Below are 20,937 nucleotides of genomic sequence, written 5' to 3'. Positions count from 1 at the left end.
GCAGTATTTGTCTTGCAGATAGCAGGGTTTTTGTGGCCACTTGTTTGAAGTAAGTCACCAATTGAATTTACTTTTCTGGCATAAGGAAAGCCATCTGGGCAGTTGTATTCAAGCTTGCACCCAGGAAAGTAATTTTTTGAGAGGGTCTAGTTGGGATTTCTTTTCGTTTATGGTGTACCCTAGACAAGTTAGAACCCTTTTTACAAACGCCAGATGTTTTAGAAGAATGGACTTGTTTTCTGCCTGAATTAGACAATCGTCCAGGTATGGATATATTTGAATAATTCTTTTGCCTGCAAAATGCAATTACTGGAGCCAGGCACTATGTAAATACTCTGGTCGCAGTAGATAAGCCAAAGGGCAGTGCAGAGAACTGATAATGCAAGTAGCCTGCTTTGAAGCGTAGGTATCTTCTGCAAGATTCTCTGATTGGGATATGCAGGTAAGCCTCTTTTAAATCTAGAGTTGCCAACCAGGAATCTTTGCCTAGCATAGGAAGTAACTGGTGACAAGTCAGCATCTTGAATTTTGGAATGTCCAGAAATGTGTTTAGAGTAGACAGGTCCAGATTTGGACGCCATGATTTGTCTTTTCTGGGTACCAGGAAAAGTCTGGAATAGAAACCTTGTCCCTTTTCCTCTTCTGGTACTAGTTGAATTGTCCCCATGTTTAGGAGGGAAAGTACTTGTTTCTGAGCCTCTGCCCACTGATTTGGGGACAGGTCTGGCCATCCGTTTGGAGTTGGCAGTATCCCTGGGACACTAGATTTAACACCCATTTGTCCTGGTTTATAAGTTACCAGTTTTTTGCATGAAGAGATAGTTTTCCCCCCAAAGGGGCAGCTAATAGGTTAAGTGTTTGGTAATTTTAAAGGAAAGTCTTTGGGACTGTTTACCATAGGGTGGTGTCTTGCTGTTTCCAGATTTGGAAACGAAGGCACCCCATTGCTTAGTTCTGAAAGTCCCTTGGGACTGAAACCTGGTGCTTTTGGAATGTCTGGGTTTGGCTTGAGTGGCTCTGGAAGGAACTGGAAAAGACCAGTTCTTAGTAGGCCAGTGCCTACTAAATCTTGGAGGTTGTACTTGTAAGAAATCTTTCACAGTTTGCATAGATTTAGCTTTATCTTCCATCTTTTTTAAAACTTCTTCAGCCTTATTGCCAAACAGACGGTCTTGCTGCAAAGGAGCATCCAACAATTTTGCTTTAACATGATCAGGCAGAGATTGCTCCTTAAGCCAAGCATGCCTTCTAAGCACAGAACCAGTAACAGCAGCCCTGCAAGAGGTCTCCAAAGAATCAAAACCACATTGCAAAGTATGTTTTCCAACTTGTTCAGCTGAATGCAATAAATCCTGTAAATCCTTATTTTCCACACAGTCAGAAATCAACATAATTTTCTGTTTAAGCAGTCCCATGATATGCTGTTGATATTTTAGCATATGAAATTGACAGTTTAAAGCCTTGATTGGCAAGGTTGCAGAAGTATAAACCTTTTTACCCCATCTATCCAGCACCCTGGAGTCTCTATTAGAAGAGGTAGTTTTTTAGCAGTAGAAGCCTTAATGCCCTTGGGCCCCTGAGAAATGGTTTCAGGGTCTGCAACAGGATTTTTGAAAAGGAATTGTGGTAGTCAGGAACCCTGTAGTACCTATCTGGCTTACAAGGAGCCGGAGGCAGGGAATCAGGGGCCATACTGGATTCTGAAAACACATTATCAACAATGTCTAGTACAGGAGGTATAGCCAAAGGCCTATGCTGAGGAAAAGAAGGAAATCCCTAAGACTCTTTTTGGATTCAGAGAAATCCTGACTTTCCCAGCAGAAATGCTCCCTTAAGGTATGCAAAGTTTCCCCAAAAGAAAAATCCTCAGGGGGAGAAGCAGAAGGAATGGAATCCTCTGCATCAGAGTCCTCATAAGTAGGTATGGACAAATCTTGTTCATTAGAAGAATGAATGAGAAGAAACAAGTGTCCTGTTTGGAAGATTCATAGTCAAGTTCAGCCTTAGGCCTCTTAGAAGGGGTGGGGGGATTTGACTACCCCCAATTAGAGTAATTAAATCTTCAGCCAGTTTGATCATTTGTTTTTTAGACATAGGGGCCTGAACATGCGGCCTGGGCGTCGGTTTTTTAGACATAGATCGAGATTTTGGCCTTAAAATTGAAGGTGGTGTCAGTTTAATATACAAATCTGGAGGCCTGAATACACCCTCAGAAGCCGGTGCCTGCACAGCGGCTCCAGACCCATCCAAGGTAGAGACATCCGCGGGTTCCATAGATGAAGTATCTTGCGGCATACCGGACTCTGAATGGGTCTCAGTAGAGGCCTGCGAATCAGAAGTACCGGGTATCAGGGGCTGCGAAAGCGCCTCACTGAGTACCGGCGAATTGGTGACTGGCTTAGGAGAAACGTCGCCAGCAGTTTGACCTCAACGGCCTGTCTCTGTCTTTTTCTTTGCGTTTTTGCAGTATTCCGGTAGTTGGATGGCTAACCGATGACATTTCTGGATAATTAAACCAAGAACTGAAATATTTAGAAGCAAAAATGTACTGAGATGGACAGTGCACTGATTAAATAAAGCACAAAACCGACAGCAAGGTACGTCATGGTCAGGGCCCAGGCAAGGAATACAGTACAAATGGAAATCCTTATGAGGTATTTGCTTCCCACAAGTAATACAATTATTAACTTTTACTGACATCGGTAATGAGCAAGAAAAAGTTTCCCCAACGGGGTACTTAGCTTTTAGTTGAAGACTTTGGTTCTGAAACTCAAAAATTTAAATTTCAGGAGTCGGCCAACCGGCACTTGTGAACTGCTTCTGCTTTGGGCACTTCGCGGCAAGAAAGACTGATGTAATGGTGTCGGTTGCATGTTTTATACCCCTGACGACCTAACGTCATGGAAGAAGTGACAGCAACCGTCGCAGAACCCAAGACTTTGTTAATCAGGCCGACTGAGGGCAACCTGCCAGCAGATTACCCAAATGTAATGACTGCAACAGTGAAACACGAAGAACATCTTGTTTCATGCATAAAGTGAATATATTAAGATGCGAATGCCATGATAAATGCTATTGACATGACGTTTCTTTCTGTAATAGCACATACTGTAATGTACGAATTTCCTACGTGACTGCAGAACGACAATGTGAATGCCATGAGGCTAATTTATTACATAATGACAAACAAATGTTCACATGTATCAAATATAATAAAAGACACCCTTCCACAAGTGTGTATATTACATGTAGAAATGATTATACAGGCATTGTTAGTACCATGAAATAAATCCATAGAATTCGATTCCAATAAGTAACGCAAACCTGTATCACTGATATCAGAGGATCATGAGCAAATGTCATTTTATTACTTACCAGGAAGTACAAGCTTTAAGTATCCCAGATAGTAACTCCAAGCTAGTCCATGGGCTACATTTAACTTATTCTTTTCACAGATCTCTGACATTTCCACCGGTGTACAGCCCTGAAAATTGCAAAATACAAAAATTATGTAAAATGAGGCTCATCTTTCTAACACAGTAAGCTACTGAAGTAATTAGGTTTCTAAATTTACAGTGATTTCCATGGTAAAGAATGCGTAATGTACTGCCCATATGTTACAACCTGTAGCTGTTCCTTTCTATGGTCATCTACAAGGTCTACTACTCATTCTCAGGGCAGTTTGCATGAGCTGAGGAGTACGGTTGCCACCTATGCCACTTTGCACATGACAGTTCTGTAATAGTTGCAAAAACAATCATTTTGTATCTGAAACACTGTAATACTATACAAAACAGTAGAGACCACTCAAATTTTACAAGAACAACCTTTTATTGTGGCAAAAAAGAGAAATTCATTCCTTTACATTCATTGTGGGTATGCTTTGTCCTATAGACTCTCACATTTCTATAAGAAATGTCCCAATTTAGGCATCTGATAAGTTGGCAGTAGGAGACAGCTAGCATGAGGCAAACTCAGATAACAGTCTGACTGGTACTGTTAACTTATCCACTCAAAAGAAATAAAACTGCAAAGAATTCCTACTCGTAATGGTCATGTCTGCATCTGCCATCCAACAAGAAAAAATTAATTTCTGCAGACATGTAGTCTCCCTTTTCATTGTTAGTCTGAAAGTAAATAAAATAAATACAGTTCTGCCAAATGTTTTTCTGTTAGTGTGTTTATGGAAATTCAGACCCACACACACAACACACAACACACAACACACACAAGCACAACACACACAAGTACAACACACGCAAGCTTATTTATTGCTTAACAGCTAATCTGACTAGCCTAAAAACCCTTTTAAACTATGGCCTGTTCACTATGGAAGATACAATAGTTTATAAAATCTGCAATAAAAGATTTAAATAACTTGAAAGACACTAGCACAGTTTCAGGTGAATTACAAAGTTAGTAAATGATACAAATGAGAACAGCAATCACATAGAAACACAGCATTAAAGAATAAATTGAGAAGGGATTTTAAGGAATTAAATGATCAAAAAAAACTAAATGAAAACTCCAGCCAAGCTAGAACATCCAATCAGTGACCGCCCAAACCTCCTGTAACAGAGGCACATGGGATATATGCAAACGACCCTTATGAACCATCAGGTGTTTCAGCTATATAGCAATGCTGATTACCCATGACTTTTACATTTGTAGTCATTTTAATGGACAATTGCAGACCAATAAAGCCAAACCCCACTAGCTATGGATATGCATATTTCGGCCTTGTTATGACCTCATCAGCATAGCATAAGCAGAGTGTATAAGAAACACAGGTTTGTTATACCCAGCTGATGTCCATTACCATTAGGGTGACTGCAAAATATCCCAAACAAATTAAAACCAAGACTTAGAAGGTCACACTGAAAAACCAATCACAAAAAACTAAATGAAAACTCAAGCCAAGCTAGAACTTCCAATGAGTGACCTCCCAAACCTCCTGTAACAGAGACACATGGGATATATGCAAATGACCCTTATGAACATCAGGTGTTTCAGCTATATGGCGATTCTGATTGCCCATGATTTTTACATTTGAAGTTGTTTTATTTATTGGCCTGTAATTGTCCATTAAAACGACTTCAAATGTAAAAGTCATGGAAATATGAAATTAGAACTCATAGGTAGACCAATGCTCTATATAAACACAACACTGCATGTTCAGGTGTATCCAGTTTTAGGTTTGGTATTATTGATACAGTTAGGTATGGTTTGCACAAGGGAGGGGGAGACCTCAAGAATCATTTACTATACAAAGAGCTGATATGGCAGCTCAGGCTGAATTCAAACTCACCACCAGGTTTAAATGACTACATCAGTATAAAATCAGTGCTACATAAAAAAGCTGAAAGTATATAATAAACCAAAAGACTATAAATTTTTATATATATTTTTAAAATTGTTGCACATTTTTATTACTTGTATTTTATCAGTTGAACAATTATATTATTAATGTTTGCATATAGAATATATATGTGTTTATTAAAGTCTTGAAAGTTGGGAAGTCTTTTTAAAATTGGATATTAGGTTTTTGAACCTGTATGCCTTTAAATTACAATTAATGGATTCTTAATTGTTTGTGATTTTATATATAAGTGTATCATGATATCAGTGCTTTCATCTGATGAAGTCTATCTATTAGACGGAAGCGCTCATTTGTTGTGGTTGGAAGTAAAAAGAATCGATTTTATTACCAGTGTGGTGGTTTGGACTTTATTTCTTTACTACTTGGTTCAATATTACCTTTACCAAACTGCTCAAGTACAATGAGGCAGACCATCTGAGAATGAAGTACAGGCAGCTTTATTTTAGATGTTGTGTCTGGGGTAAGGTCAGATGGCTATCCAAATTGGAGCCCTGGACAGTCCACAGAATGGCACTCTGTCAAACTAAAGGCGAAGGGAAAAAACTGGTTAAAAAAAAAATGACTCTTCATTACTCCATACCGGTTCACGTCAGTATTACAGTATTCATCCAATACATTTAAACAGCTGCACATCTGTGACTTTTTATATAAATAACTGGAATACTGAATTACTATCATCACTACCAATCAGATCCTACCCCCTAACAGTTTACACCGTTGACAGCCACCCCCTCTGCTCCACCATAGCTACAATTCTGTTGCTACCTACTCAGTCTGGGGATCTTGGATGATCCACTCCATCCTCTTCAATATCTTGCATGATCCACTCCATCCTCTTTAGTAAGCAGGATTAACTGGTGCAGGTACTATTCGGCACAAAATTTGCAACACTTTATGAAGTGATAATGCATCCCCCAGCTCATACAATTCTCTGCACCTCCCTGTTTCTCAAGATCTCATTTGATGCTGAACAGTTCACATCTGAGAGTGCATCCATTGGCTATTCATAACATTATTTGTCATTCCAGTTAACATGTTGTTAGCCTTCTCAGTTCTGCTTTTTTTTATTACTCAAAGTTCACATATTAGAGTGGTTTCAGGTCACAACCTTCCAACCTTTTCTCGTCAGATTTGGGTTTGTTGCAGCCCTCCAATCTTCTCCTCTCTTCTCTTTTCCAGGCATGGACCAGTCTGTGTGTTGTTTTGGAGTCTCACCTTTGCTGGTGCCTCTCACTAGTGTATTGTGTAGTGTGGTTATGTTTTTTTCAGTTTTTAGTTGCTGTGACAATTTTTGGTACAGACTGGATAATAAGTAGGATAAACCAAAATTGTTCGGCGTTAAAACAAATGCCAGCATTGCAGGCATAAAATACAGCCTCAGGATAAACACAGTTTGGTGTTGCTTATTTAGAAGCTGACAATTTGAATGTAGAGGACTCCAATCTGTGCTGTATTTCAGCCTAGGATCATTAAAGAATGCATAACCAAGTAATTTCACAAAATTATACAAAGGTATCCTCTTCCGATGAACTTAAGATAAGTATTCCAGTTATCTTCCAGGTTTTCCCCTGTTCCTTCTAAGGTCTCAAGGTAGAGATAGTCTACTCTCCTTTTACTGTGCAGATGGCTGAGACTTACTTGGACAAGGAATAAATGTTTAGATATTTCACAGGTGAAGACTTTTATTGTTGCAGATGTTCCTCCCAGAAGACGCATAGCAGTGTTTCTTCAGTGTCTGAATCAGAGTTAAAGTTTTTGCCATTCTCCAGACCTACTTCAGTTATGTCTATCAAGTCTTCTTATTCTCTACATGGCCACCTGTGGTGGTAAAGTCAGACTAGGAGAAGATTATGATGGTCCTAGTAAAGGCACAGAAATGAGGTAAAAGTCCTCTCTTCCACTTTAGTTTTAGGGCAGAAAGAGAAGCCTCTATATTCCACTTCCATTTGGATACCTTGTCATAGACCATTTATGACCCCAGTAGAACAGAAGCAAGATGTCCAACTGTAAGTTCTTCTGTAAGCATACATCTCTTTCGTGTTTTCAGTGTCAACCATTGATTCAGTGCTAGGAGTCTTGACATGAAGTAATTCTGTGCCAGTTGTTATTAGGGCAGAGGTTGTGTGTGTATGTGTCCCTATCACAATCATCGTACCAAATCCCTCAGTATTGTTTAAGTGTTGCTGACCCTGTTTTTTGATATCTTTGGCCCAAAGCCTTCACATTGACCTTGACGCCAAATGCTGGGGGTGGACTGAGGGCACAGTGTGAGTCTGTTGTCACTAATGACCTTGACAACATCGGACCAGTTGATACCAGCAGTTATTAGTATCAATGAGCAGAGACATACCTCACTGCAACACTTTCTGCTGATTGGCAAGTCCTGATATCTTGCGTTAGTATTTATCTTGATCACAGAACTCCATCAAACTGTCCCTTTAGTTCTCATCTCACCAGAGGGGCAGGTGAATGAAAAGCCACAACACAGTTTTGCTGCTACTGTGCTTGTTCTCATCTCACCAGAGGGGCAGGTGAATGAAAAGCCACAACACAGTTTTGCTGCTACTGTGCTTGGAAATAATATTATATATCTCCTTTGAGCAGACAATAAAGGTTATTTTCAACTGGAGAACAAATGGACCATATATTTCATGGATAGGATGCGCTGCAAATATGCTGTCACTACATCAGCTGAGAAAACATTTACTTTTTTTTTTTGCACAGCTTAATTTACATGGACAGGTTATAAGACCACTTAGCACATGTTTCAAGCAGTTACATCAGTTTAATGTAATCAATAACATCAATCAAGAATGCTATTGTCTGCAAAGTGACCCCCTTTTCACTCTTCTACCACCATCAGTTTTCTCCATTAACTGACACAATTTCTAACTACACATATAGTTTGTATTGTTTACCGTTCGATTCTCGGCTGGAGCGCCTTCTGTGTGGAGTCTGCATGTCCTTCCCACGGTCGAGTGGCGTTCGAAAGACATGCGTGAATGGGCGCGCCTTCATTGAAGGTTGAGTGTCGAGCTGATACCACAGTACCATAAAAATCTACTGTCAATCATTAGCAGACCGGAGTTCCTCTGTGGCGATCCCTAACCGGGAAAAGCCGAAAGAAGAACTTGCTTAGCAACATATGACTGCTGTGGATATACAGCTGTAAAAATGACTGATGGTGACAGGGAAAGAAACAAAATACAGCAGACACCAATAAACAATAACCATGAATTCACTGTCCACATAAAAATAAAGTGCTAGATGAATTGGCTAGCCCTAATGAACTAAAGGCACCCAAGTCAGTTGAAATGAACTTTTGTTTGGAAGGGTATTTGGCTCACACAAATAATGCAGTGTTGGTACACTTCCATGTGGTAAAGTACTACCTAGCAGTTAGCACTGATAAATACACTTACAAGCTGTTAACAGATGTTTCCTGTAGTCCAGTGTTTGAGTCTTTCAGCCTCTTTTTATCTATTGAGTAAATCTCAGTAAGTCACTTAACCAGTCATCTTAGGCAGAGTCTGAAAAAGGCCCATGAAGATTAGTGTTCAGTTTAAATGAATAGCTAACTAGACACACACACACACACACACACACACACACACACACACACACACACACACACACACACACACACACACACACACACACACATGCACACACACACAGCACACACACACACATGCACACACACGCGCATGCACACGCGCACACACACACACACACACACATGCACGCAAACTACTACTACATGTTTTTTTTTAACTGCTAATGACTCTGGTGGCTGCATGGCCCCTTTTGTCAGCTATAGCTAAGGGTGTCATCTCCTGAGACTAGGAAAAGTCACATTCTTGTAGTGCAGCTGTAGTTTTAAGTTGGATAAAGAATGAATTCCTCATCCACCCTGTGCAGGTTCCCATCCAAGCTCAAAACAAAGCCCTTCATAAGGACACTGTTAGGAGAATAACTCTCTAGAGTTAGTCATCCCACAGAAACAATGCTGAATACTAGCTAGAGAACCCATGTTGCCAATTCCAAAAACGTTCCAAAAACATTTAAAACCTTTCTTCCAGACTTCAACTTCGTTTTAACATATAGATGAAAAAGCCTACCTAACCACCCTCAAATTCCATTCTGACAGGGAAATCAAATTACATCAGCAATTTTAGTAATGTTACAAGGACAGTGCCAAGAGCCCAGTACAGTCTTAGTGTAAGCCCCCTCAAATCTGTTCATTACTTTTATTCCCTTGTACCCTCCCTCTAACCAAGGTTATTTTTTTGGCTATTTTCTCCCCATCTCAGTGACCATAATGCTTTTCTTTCTCTCTCTCCCACTCTCTATGCTGCCTGAAATAACCCATTTGCTCCTCCAGGAGGTGACAGCCAAGAAGCAGGATGCAGATCAATCATCTGAGGCTAGAGATTTTTTTGTGGCTTTAAGGTTCTAGACTTTCTCCACAAGCTAGTGACCACACTAGGGTTTGGCAAGTAAAGGGCGAGTCACTTGCTTCTGTGGATAACATAATCACTCAAGATTGCTCTGACCTCCTTGAAGCACTACTGCTGGATCTCCAGACTCTGGGGATTATAAAGTGGCTAGAAGCATTAAAGCAAGGTAGCAAGTCTGCTTCACTCCTCCCTTCTCCACATGCCAGCTCCAGCGCAAACAACCAAGAAACTATATGAACTCAGGTCACTAGTGTCATAGTAAGGGCTTTATCCCTTTGTACCAATGGAACTGGCTTCAAACCCAGGTTATGTTAGTCTTTTTTAGTCTCTTAGTTCCATCATCATATGCTTACTTTTTGCGTGCTTTACCATATATAAGTTCATAGGTAGGTACTACGCTATCAGCCTAAGGGCCTAAGTAAGCCTAGCCAACAAGGTTCCCTGGATTATGCCACCCAAGAAAGTTAATTTCCTGTGCCCCTGTCAAGCAGAGCCACAGAAGTGATCCCCGGGGTGTATTTCCTATTTCCCATCCACTCATCAAGATTTTTCTTGAAGAGTGCTAATGAGAAACTTTGCTTTACATAGATGGGTAGCTTGTTGTAGAGTATAGGAAGTCTCTGGGACAGGAATCTATCCCTCCAGCTTGTGCTGTTTATCGTGATGACAAGGTTTAGGTCCCTAGACCATGTAGCTCGGAGGGATTGGGATTTATTTAGGTGTAGCATGCCCAACAGCTCTGGGTTTAACATAGCTTTATATGTTAGGCAGAGAGCTCCTCGGAGTAGGTGATATACTACAGAGGAAAGCTGGAGTTTTTTGAGACGGTCAGTGTAGGGCATCTGTTTGAGGCCAGTAATCCTCTTTGTGAGGTACTTCTGTGGCCTTTCCAGTTGCTGCAGATGTCTTGTGAGGTACATTCCAAAAAGGGCATTGTACTCTATAATGGGTCTAATAGTGCTGAGTAAAGGGGAACAATGACCTCTTTTTTTCCTGGATGAGAACCCTTTTGTGATGAGGTATGCCACATAGAAGGATTTCCTGACTACTGTGGTGATGTGATTATCAAAGGAGAGACTACTGTCCACCTGGGTCCCAAAGTCTCTTATCACATATTCAGTATTAAGTAGACTGCCATTTATGTGGTAGTTCATGGGTACAGAGTTTTTACCAAAGGGGATGACAATGCACTTTTTGGCATTGAGCTTGAGGCCATGCCTCTGACACCAGGCATCTGTCTCAGTGAGGTCCTTCTGTAGGATGTCCACATCATTTGGGGACTCTACTATGGCTCCTAATTTTCAGTCATCTGTGAAGTTCATTAGCCAGAGGTCTTCTATGTTAGCCTGTACTTCAGAAAAGTAGATACCAAACAGGAGAGGTCCCCGGACTGAACCCTGTGGTACTCCACTTGTCACTCGTTTGAAGTCAGATTTGGAATCTGCAACTTTTACAGTGTGGGTTCTGTCAGTGAGCCAGCTGGAAACCCATCATGTGACATAGGGATTTATACCTAGTTTAGTGAGTTTAGCTACAATTCCAGAATGGGGATGGTGTCGAAAGCCTTGGCGAGGTCAAGATAAGCTGTGTGAACCACCTTCATCTACAGCTTTGGTGACTGCCTCAAAGAAGTCGATCAGGTTCAGAAGGCATGATCTGCCTTTCACAAACCTGAACTGTGTGGGGTCCAGAGTTTGGAGGTTACCAATGTCTTTGTTTATGAGTTCCATAAGTTCCATGGCCTTGCAGACCAGGCTCGTCAGGCTAATAGGGCGATAGTTCCCAGGATCAATGGTGGCTCCACCTTTGTGGAGTGGGATAACTGTTGCTGTGTGCCATTCGGTGGGCACAAAGCCTGATGTGAGACTATGATTGAACATGGTGCTTAGGTGGGGAGCCAGTTTGTTCTGAATTTCCTGTAAAATGTAGCTTGGGATGTTGTCCGGTCCCATGGATGCTGTGTTTTTGGTTTTAAAGAGTGCAGCTTTTAGCTGTATAGATGTGATTACAGGGACTCTACATTCTTCCTGTATAGATATGGGCCCTTTAGGGGGTGGAAGGGGGGGTAAAGTTACCACTGCACCTATATGCCAGGATGTTGGCAATATCAGTTGGTTCTGTAATTTTCATGCCATTGTACTGTAACTCAAAGCAGATCTGGGCGTTGCCATTGAGATTCTTGACATAGCTATAGAATGCTTTGTGGTTGCCCTTAGAATCAGTGGTGATTTTGTTTTCATAGCTAGCTTTGGAGGATCTTATAAGGGATCTCAGCTTCTTACTGAGGCTGACCAGGGAGCTCCTCCACTCATGGGATTTTACTCTCTTTTGCAACAGTTTCTTCCTTCTACTGTAGAGTTTGTTTATGGCAGGGGACCACCAGATTGGCTTCCTTTTTTTGGAGGATAGCATCTTGGTTCTGTGTGGGACAGCACAAGCCATGCACTCGTGTAAGTGCTTGTAGAGTGCATTTGTGTAGGAGTCAGTAGTCGTAACTGTATTGTCCATCTGCATGGGTGTCATGAAATTCGCCACTTATTTATTTATTATTTATTTATTTATTTTACATTTGTTTACCGGGATAGTCTGACTGGATACATGTCCATTTTCAGCGGAGGCCCGGGGAGAAAAGCTCCACAAAGATAAACTTACATAGATTACACAGAAGTTAGCAAACAATTATAAAAACAAAGTGATTATATACAATGGGTTAGTAGTGTCTGTCTTAAGAAGCATGAAGTTGGCTTTGGAGAAATTTTTTACTGAGGTTTTCTTAATGGTGGGTGGGGGAGGGATGCGGATATCTCGGGTGATTAGCTTATGGTCATATCTGACCAACGAGGAGTTGATTTCAGGTGTGGAACACCAGTCACTCATGTTGGTAATGACTAGGTCTAGGATACTATTGCCCCTGGTGGGGGTGTGGATAAGCTGATCCAGGGCACTGGAATTTATGAATTCCAGAAAGCGTTGAGCGAAGGAGTTGGTACATGAGTAGTTTTCCCAGTTAATGGTGGGGTAGTTGAAATTACCCATTATTAGGGTGTTTGGTTGAACCCTAATATTTTTCAGTACATCAAGAAAAGAGGAGTGGGAATTCTGGGGCATGGTGGGGGGATCTGTAGCAAGCTACAATTTGGATTGCAGTTTTGCTCAGCATTAGTTGCACTTGGATAACCTTGGATGAATTATGCTGCGCAACTAGCCTGGAGCTGTGGATATCCTTAATGAATATGGACACACCTCCACCTCTGGTGTTCTGGTCCAGGTTAGAAGGCCGAAAAGTGTGGTATGGGTTATGGCTTTGTAATGCAGGGGTGCTCTCTAGAGCCTTGAACCAGGTCTTAGTCACTGCACAGATATCTATGTTCTCCACTTTAAGGAGTTCCTCGAGTGAGTGCATTTTGAGGTTTAGACTTCTAGCATTGAGCAGCATTACCTTCAGTTTTTGCTTGCCTGTTCCTGTTACGGTGGTGAATTTGTCATTTGAACCTTGCCTAAAAAAGGCACTATAGGGGAGGCAAGACCCTTAGCCAGTATCCTGAATCCTATGGGCAACAAGTGCAGGCCATCTCTGGCAAAGCATCATGGTCTGTTGACCATGTCATCCCAGGCACACAGATACTGGATCCCCTTAGAATGACACCAGAAGCTTCGCCAATTGTTGAAGTCAATCATTTTGTACTTGTACTGCGGTATCATTCTGGGCGATGGCAGGATGCTACTCAGTGCTAGGGTCATACCTGCCTGGGCTACAAGATCGGGGAGCTCTTCCATGTCTCTTTTCATGTAGTCCAGGGAGGTATGTCTCAGGTCGTTCACACCAACATGGACAATCAGAGTCATATTTGTACCTGTTGTGGAGTGACCCGAGTGCGTGGGCTATGTGGCAGATCCTGGCACCCAACAGGCAGCTGACAGTAACCTTCTCCTTGTTTAGCCTGGTGAGTGGGACATCAGTGTGCCTGACTATAGTCTCACCTATGACTAGTGTGTTGGGTACGTTGCTTTGCCTTATGGGCTGTGGTTTATTGGCACACTGAGTCTCTGGGTTATGTGTCATTTGGGTTGTGTTGGGGGGTGGAGGTTGCTTGCGTTTCTGCTTTGGAGGTCTCTGTTGCTTGAGCAGGTTATTATTGAGAGCCTCTGCGAATGTTTTGTGTTTTTATGTGTGGATTTTGGTGGTGTAGGTTTAGCCTTTTTGCATCACAGCAGCTGTACTACCTGCTGCCAGACCTCTATTACTGATAAATGCTCACTTTAATGTTGTATGGATGGAGATTGTTAGAGGGAAAAATCATGACATTGTCTTGGCATCTTATATAAACACAAACATGATGACTATGAAACGTATAAATAGGCTTCACTGTAACTCATAGCAACTTACATAAACACAAACATGACAACTCTATGAAATATGTCAAAATGCGCTTCAGAACTTAATGTAATTTTGTAAACTTGAGTGTCAACAGTTCCTTGACAGTGTGCATTTAAGAAATGGCACTAGATTCTTTCTTAAGTACCGATATTCACCATTATGTTTCTGTAATCCTTCTGTTAGATACTTTCAAGGTGCTGTCTATTCATGGTCTAATGTTCTCATTGCAGAATAATGACCAGGAGGAGTTAAACTTGTCTGTAGAACTATGGTGTGTAAGTGGACATATAATATAACATTACTTTCTTTTCTCTACTTTATTTTTACTTTTACAGACTGTTAGGTAAAATCACACACTGAAAGTAATGAAAAAACACTTTGGCCATAAACATTAGATGACGTTTTTGTTTGCCGAGGTTAATAAATGCTCTTCATTGTTTCATGTATAGTGAACATATGACAAAATGAAATGCCACCTTATTTTATTCTGGCATGAAATTTACATTTTTTCCTTTGCAAATAAACAGTTACAAACTAAGCACTACATTGTAATTAGCCTACATTAGACCTCTTCTCAAGATCCTGAAGTACACCGTTAATTAAGTTAATGGTTTTCATGTTGGCTATGACATTCAGCTCTTTCCAAGTCTTGCTGCCATTAATGCCTTACAGTTAGCCGACTACAAACATTCTACTCCTTTTTTTGTTTACTTGTTAGTTTTCAAATATATTTCTGCTTTAACAGTTGAAGATTATGTACGTGTTAAGATTCTTTGCAATTCATTCCGGATTAAACATTACATACATCTCTATCATGTCTGCTCTGAGTGTTACTTTGGATGCTAAGCATAATGACTTCTAGCACTGGATCAGCAAACAGTTGTCTAGCAGCTATGGTGAATGAATGAATGAGCAACCTCAACATCTAGTTCACTACCAACATGCTAAAACAGCAGAATTCAGAAACCCCTCTGTCTGTTTGGTGAAGTATAAGGCAAGAGTGATGGCTCACTTAAGTCTAGTACAAAATCAGGTGTCAACTTTTTACTCAAGGACCAGCTTCTCAATGGCCCACTGTTTAAAAAAAATCAGCAGAAGCACACACACAATGCTGTAAACTTCATATATGGGAATGGTCTGAAATGCCATGGGCAGTTAAATTGGTACAACTGATGCTGGAGGTCATCTGATGAGCTTTTGTCAATTAAACAAAGGTCATCTAAAGATGACACTTCACAAAAATAAAACATACTTCACACAAAGAGAGAGAGAGAGAGACAGACATCCACTCACATTTGCACTTGGGTACACACACACACACACACACACACACACACACACACACACACACACACACACACACACACACACACACACAATGTGCAATGCACACATAATTAAACAGGGCCTTTGTTTCTAGAATGCCCATACCCTCATGTGCCTGCACACTGACACCTGGATACTTGATTTTCACACAGACACACACACACTCCTGGGAAAGGCTGGCACAGATTTACTAACTGTACCCCCTTCTGCCCAAACTGTAAGGTAGCTATGCTGCCACCATTCAACCATTCTCAGGCTCTTACAAGGGTATTCAATTATACTGACTAAAATCAATACTAACATAAATGGTAGACTGTAACCAAAGCAGCCAGGCTTTTCGGAGAGGCCAAGGTGTCACTAAAATAAGCACAGGTACTCTCAAGCCATTAAACATATTCCCTAAAAGACCAGCCACAATGAATGGTATAAAAATATTTAATAATAATTAATAAAATAGAAACATGGGAATACTAAAAATCTAAACACTAGAGTTTCAATCACAAGAGAAATAAAAATAACACAGTTGGTCAGATTCAAACAGATGTAGAACACTATTTAACTAATCTCACTGTATTTCCTGACTGTCTAAAGAATAACTGTTACCTAGCTAACAATTAATACAACAAGGCAAGATTAGATGGGGAGATGCTTACTTCCACAAGGCAAGATGATGAGCTTCTAACAGACTGAACTAACTCAACTGACTGACTGTGATAACTGTCATAGATCTTTATATCATTTTCCAAAGAAAACAAAGCAAAATAAGCTGCTGTGAGAGTTCTATCCTCTCAGTGCTGGTTATGGAATGACATCACATTTGATCACCTGACTCTGGTACAACACATACTCAGAGCTTTGCCAAGATCTGTTGCAGTATCTTCCCTTCCAGAATTCTTTGTTTAAACAAACATTTAATCAGTTATAATAACACTGTTGATACATTTTAACACAAGCATCCACACAAGTCAGCGTGAGAGTCAATGATACAAAATTATTTACAAAATTCCAGCTACCTAGGCTGGCATATGTTACACCTGCACTGCCCCACTCTCCCTGGCACAGATGGCAAAACCTCACATCATCACATCTCTCCCCCCTTTGAAGATTCAGGCTTGTTTTTCAAATGACCCTGGAAAACATTGCTTGAGAGAAGTGAGCCTACCTGGGAACACAATAACCTATACCCTGTCTTGAGAGTCCATCTACATTGGCATTGTTGACCCCACTACGGTGTGTACTGTCATGTCATATGCCTGTAACTGTAGGCGCCACTTTAATAACTTGACATTATGCTGGCTGACTCTATGATTGTGGTCTGTAACCACAGTGAATTTCCTTAGATACAGATAAGGTTAAAGTTTCTACAGTGCCCATTCTATGTCTACACATTCTTTTTCTACAGCCGAATAACATTTCTCCCTGGGTTGGAGTCTACAGCTGAGATATACAACTGGGTGCTCTTCTTCTACTGAAGAAATTTGGCCCAGTACAACCCCCACCCCATGGTTTGAAGCATCCACCTGGACAACAAATTCTTTGCTTTAATCTGGACTGGTTAACACAAGGGGTTCTCCCAAAGCCTCGAAGATTTTGGAATGCCTGCTTACAGACAGGGGTCCACATTACCTTATCTGGCCTGTTTTTCCTTGTCAGATCTGTGAGGGGAGCAGCTATTGTACTACAATTGGGAACAAACTTTATATAGTACCCTGCTGTCCCCAAGAATGCCCTCACCTGATTTTTGGTAACAGAGGCAGGCCACACCTGAATAGCTTCCACTTTGGCAGGTTTTGGACTAATCTTACCACTCCCCACTCTATGTCCAAGGTAGGAGACCTCTGCCACACCCACGTGACACTTACTGGGCTTAATGGTCAATCCACCACTTTGCATTCTGCCCAGGACCTCCCTGACATGCTGAGACTTAAGTATAGGCAGGGGCACAAATTGTACTATGTTAACATAATGAACATCACTGACCTTCCTTACCACTTTGAACGGTCCCTCCCAAGCTGCCTGCAGCTTATTATGTCATAGGAATGTGACTCATAGCTTGCTGTCCTACAGCATACTCTTTGGCTTGACCATTTTTGTCATACCAGACCTTTTTCTGCTGTTGATCTCCTGCCAGGTTCTTCTGGGCCAAGCCCATGAGCTCCCTAAGCCATGCCCTGAGGTTTAGGACATATGTCACAACTGACTCCTTGTGGGATTCACATTCACCCCCCCCACTCATCATGAATCAAATCTAAAATTTCCCTTACCTCATACAGCAACTCAAAGGGAGAAAACCTGTGGATTCCTGAGGTTCCTCTCTGTATGCAAACAGTATGGAGCAAATATTTGTCCCACTCTCTCCTAAACTGGTCTGCAAATACCCATAGCATGGTCTTTAGTGTAGAGTTTAACCTCTCCACAAGAACCATTAGTCTGGGGTTGATAGGGGGTGGTCTTTAGGTGCTTCACCACTCAATACTTTATAGACAAGCCAGCAGGTCTGACACAAAATTAGCACCTCTGTCAGGCAGTATTTCTTTCGAGAAACCTACCCAGCTGAAAATCTCTAACAAAGTATTTGCCACTTTCTCTGCCTCAATAGAGGACAGAGCCACCACCTGAGGGTATCTCATAGCATAATCTACTACCATCAGCATATACTTCTTCCTTGTGAAACTTGGTGTACTCAGCAGCCCAACAATATACATAGTTACCATCTGGAATGGCTCCTCAACCACAGGTAAAGGCATCGACAGAGTTTTGACCTCGTCCCCTGCCTTGCCTACCTTTTGGCACTGCTCACAGGTCCTGCAGTACCCTGTTACATCTCTTGCAATCCCAGGCTAATAAAATTTCTGCATAATATGCCTCTTGGTGCGCTTTATGTGCATACGACCTGCAAAAGGCACGTCATGGGCTATGGCTAGAAGTGCCAGATGGTAAGGGTCTGGGCACTACCAACTGCTGTATTACCTCACCCTCTAACCCTCCCTCAGGGATTCACTCTCTATACAGTAACCCTTTGTTCCAATATACAGACTCCCCTTTTCCTTGAGCATCAGGTGCTTCCTTAGCTACTTCCCTCAGGCTTCATAAGGTAGGGTCTGAAAGCTGAGCCTCTCTCAACTCTACTTTTGACCCCTCCCAACACCCCTTCCACAGGAAGCCTAGAATCTTCTGACAGCAGTGCCTCACTGTTAGCCTGGGTGCTACCACTCACCTCTGTCCTTGCAGTCACCCTATCTATGGGAACATCAGTACCTATCAGCAGCTGTGGCTCACTTTCAGGGTCACTGCTACAAGGAAGCTCCCTCCCTGAAATAGTCACATCACCAGCCCCAGCTTCAGGTGTGGGGTCGGTCTAAGTCTCCTCCAGGCTACCAGACCTACATGCCTGTCTCCAAGCCTGACTTCGTGTAACTGCATGCACACAAGGTACTGCATTATCAAAATCATTCCCTATTAAGACATGTGCAGGAATATCCTCAAACACAGCTACCTGCTTGCTTCCTTTTCCACCCTCCTAGTCAAGGTGAACCCTGGCCAAAGGTATTTGGAATGGGATCCCTCCTATAGCTTTGATTGGAGTGGACTTCCCAAGCAAGTACTACTCCTCTTTAACCACTGCAGGCTTCACAATGGTTATGTCAGCGGCTGTGTGTCTCTTAGCAATGGCCTGTCTTCCATCCACTAAGATAGGATACAAACTCCGGTGATAGTTTAGTACCTCTGTTGTCGCTAGACAACTTACTACTGGCATGTTGTATTTCTCACCTGCTTGCTCCCTCACCTTTTGCTCCACATCTTGTTTCAGTGGACATTTGTATACTACATGGCCCCTCTGGTTACATTTAAAACATCTAACCCCTGATCCTGGCATGTACCTGAACTAGTGGCTTCTCCTGTTTCTGGTAGATTCTGTTGGGGTGACTTAGGTCACCCACCATGAGTTCCCTTATATCCATGTGCAGCACTGGGTAGCCTCTTCTTGTGCAGTGATCCCCTGTTTGCTAAGTAGAGATCCCCTTTTCTCCCCAGCTCATCTGCAGAGTTACACTCCCAGTCTGCCAACTAGATTCACATGTGCACAAAGTACTAAGGGCTTGTTGCCTCACTAAAAGGTCTGCCAGTCTTTCAAAACTGGTAAACTGACACTCACTCACCCACCTATGAAAAATGAGTGTTTAACTCAGCAGTACAATCGCATACACTTTCATCTGCCTTGCATCTGTACTCACAAATCTTTTTTCTGTAAGCTTCAGGTGTTAACTTACAACTGTTCAATAAAGCTGGTTTTACTCAATCATTTAACAATTAGTATCAGACAATTTAGAAACAGTTACAGCTTTAACATGGAGTAAGGGGGTCAGGAACTGTAACCGAAGCTCTTGGTCAATATTATACCATTTACATACTCTTTCAAATATATGAATAAAACTATCAAAGCCATCCCCCTCTGCAAATTGTGGAAGAAATTTACTGACCTTTATTCGCTCTGGGGTCCGGTTACTCCATTCCCCATTACCTCCATGACCCTGATGAAGAGTCAACATCTCCCCCTTGTGGTGTCACCGCTTATCCTTTTCTTCAGCTCCACTCACCGCAGTCTCTCATTTTATATGATCTCCAAATGCTGTAGTCTCTCATTTTCTATGATCTCCAAATGCTGTAGTCTCTCATTTTCTTCGATATCCAAACATTTGGCCTCCAGTTCATGCTGACACTGCTTCTGGTTTTCTTCAGCTTCCAAATGCCACAGTTTCTCTTCAGTATCCAAACGTTTGGCCTCCAGGTCAAGTCTCTAACTTCAGATGGATTTTTAAGTCCTCTGAGGAAAAGGTGAACTTTCCTGTTTCTGAAGACTCTACATCTCCATCACCAGACTGGTTGTCTTCCTGGTCACTGGTCCATGCTGCAGCTGTGATTAAAGCTGAAATAATTTCCTGTTTAGTCTGGTTAGCATGCACCAGTCCTTTGGCTTCTCACACATTGGCCAATTGGTTCTTTGTCACACTGCCATAATCCTCTGCTGGCATCTTTGCCTGATTTCTCTGACTAAACTAACTTAACAAAAATAAATAAAACTTTTGTAATAATGAAACTCTGAATGTTTGCCTTGTGGCTATTGAGAGTACAACACACCTTCAGTGACAACTGCCCACAGGCTACTAAAGTGCATTTAATATCCCACCTCTCTATCACCAGTATGTGACGGCCTCTCTACCAGAGTCAGTAATCAGGGAGCCTCAATCCTCACTACTGACACTGATGAGAGATGGTCACTAAAATCAGGAATGGATGTAAGCAATATTTTGAAATGCATCACTCTGCATCAAGCACAATTTACCCTAAGAAAACACAAGGAACATGCTCCAGACCTGGGACTGGACCCTCTG

At 41.7% G+C, this 20,937-nt stretch overlaps 1 protein-coding gene across 1 annotated transcript in view; it reads right to left on the bottom strand.

The window, feature by feature from the left end:
* STING1 (stimulator of interferon response cGAMP interactor 1) overlaps window positions 1–20,937 on the bottom strand; it is a 288,807-nt gene that overhangs the window by 152,635 nt on the left and 115,235 nt on the right. The window contains exon 4 of the mRNA XM_044069479.1: window positions 3,376–3,484. Coding sequence (XP_043925414.1) covers window positions 3,376–3,484 — 109 coding nt within the window. The remainder of the gene's footprint in view (window positions 1–3,375; window positions 3,485–20,937) is intronic.

Source organism: Protopterus annectens, chromosome 4.part0, assembly GCF_019279795.1.
Source record: "Protopterus annectens isolate FY-2018-M chromosome 4.part0, PAN1.0, whole genome shotgun sequence".
NCBI classification, from domain to species: domain Eukaryota; kingdom Metazoa; phylum Chordata; order Ceratodontiformes; family Protopteridae; genus Protopterus; species Protopterus annectens.
The sequence above is the reverse complement of the archived record's forward strand: the minus strand, read 5'-3'. Positions and strand labels throughout refer to the sequence as shown.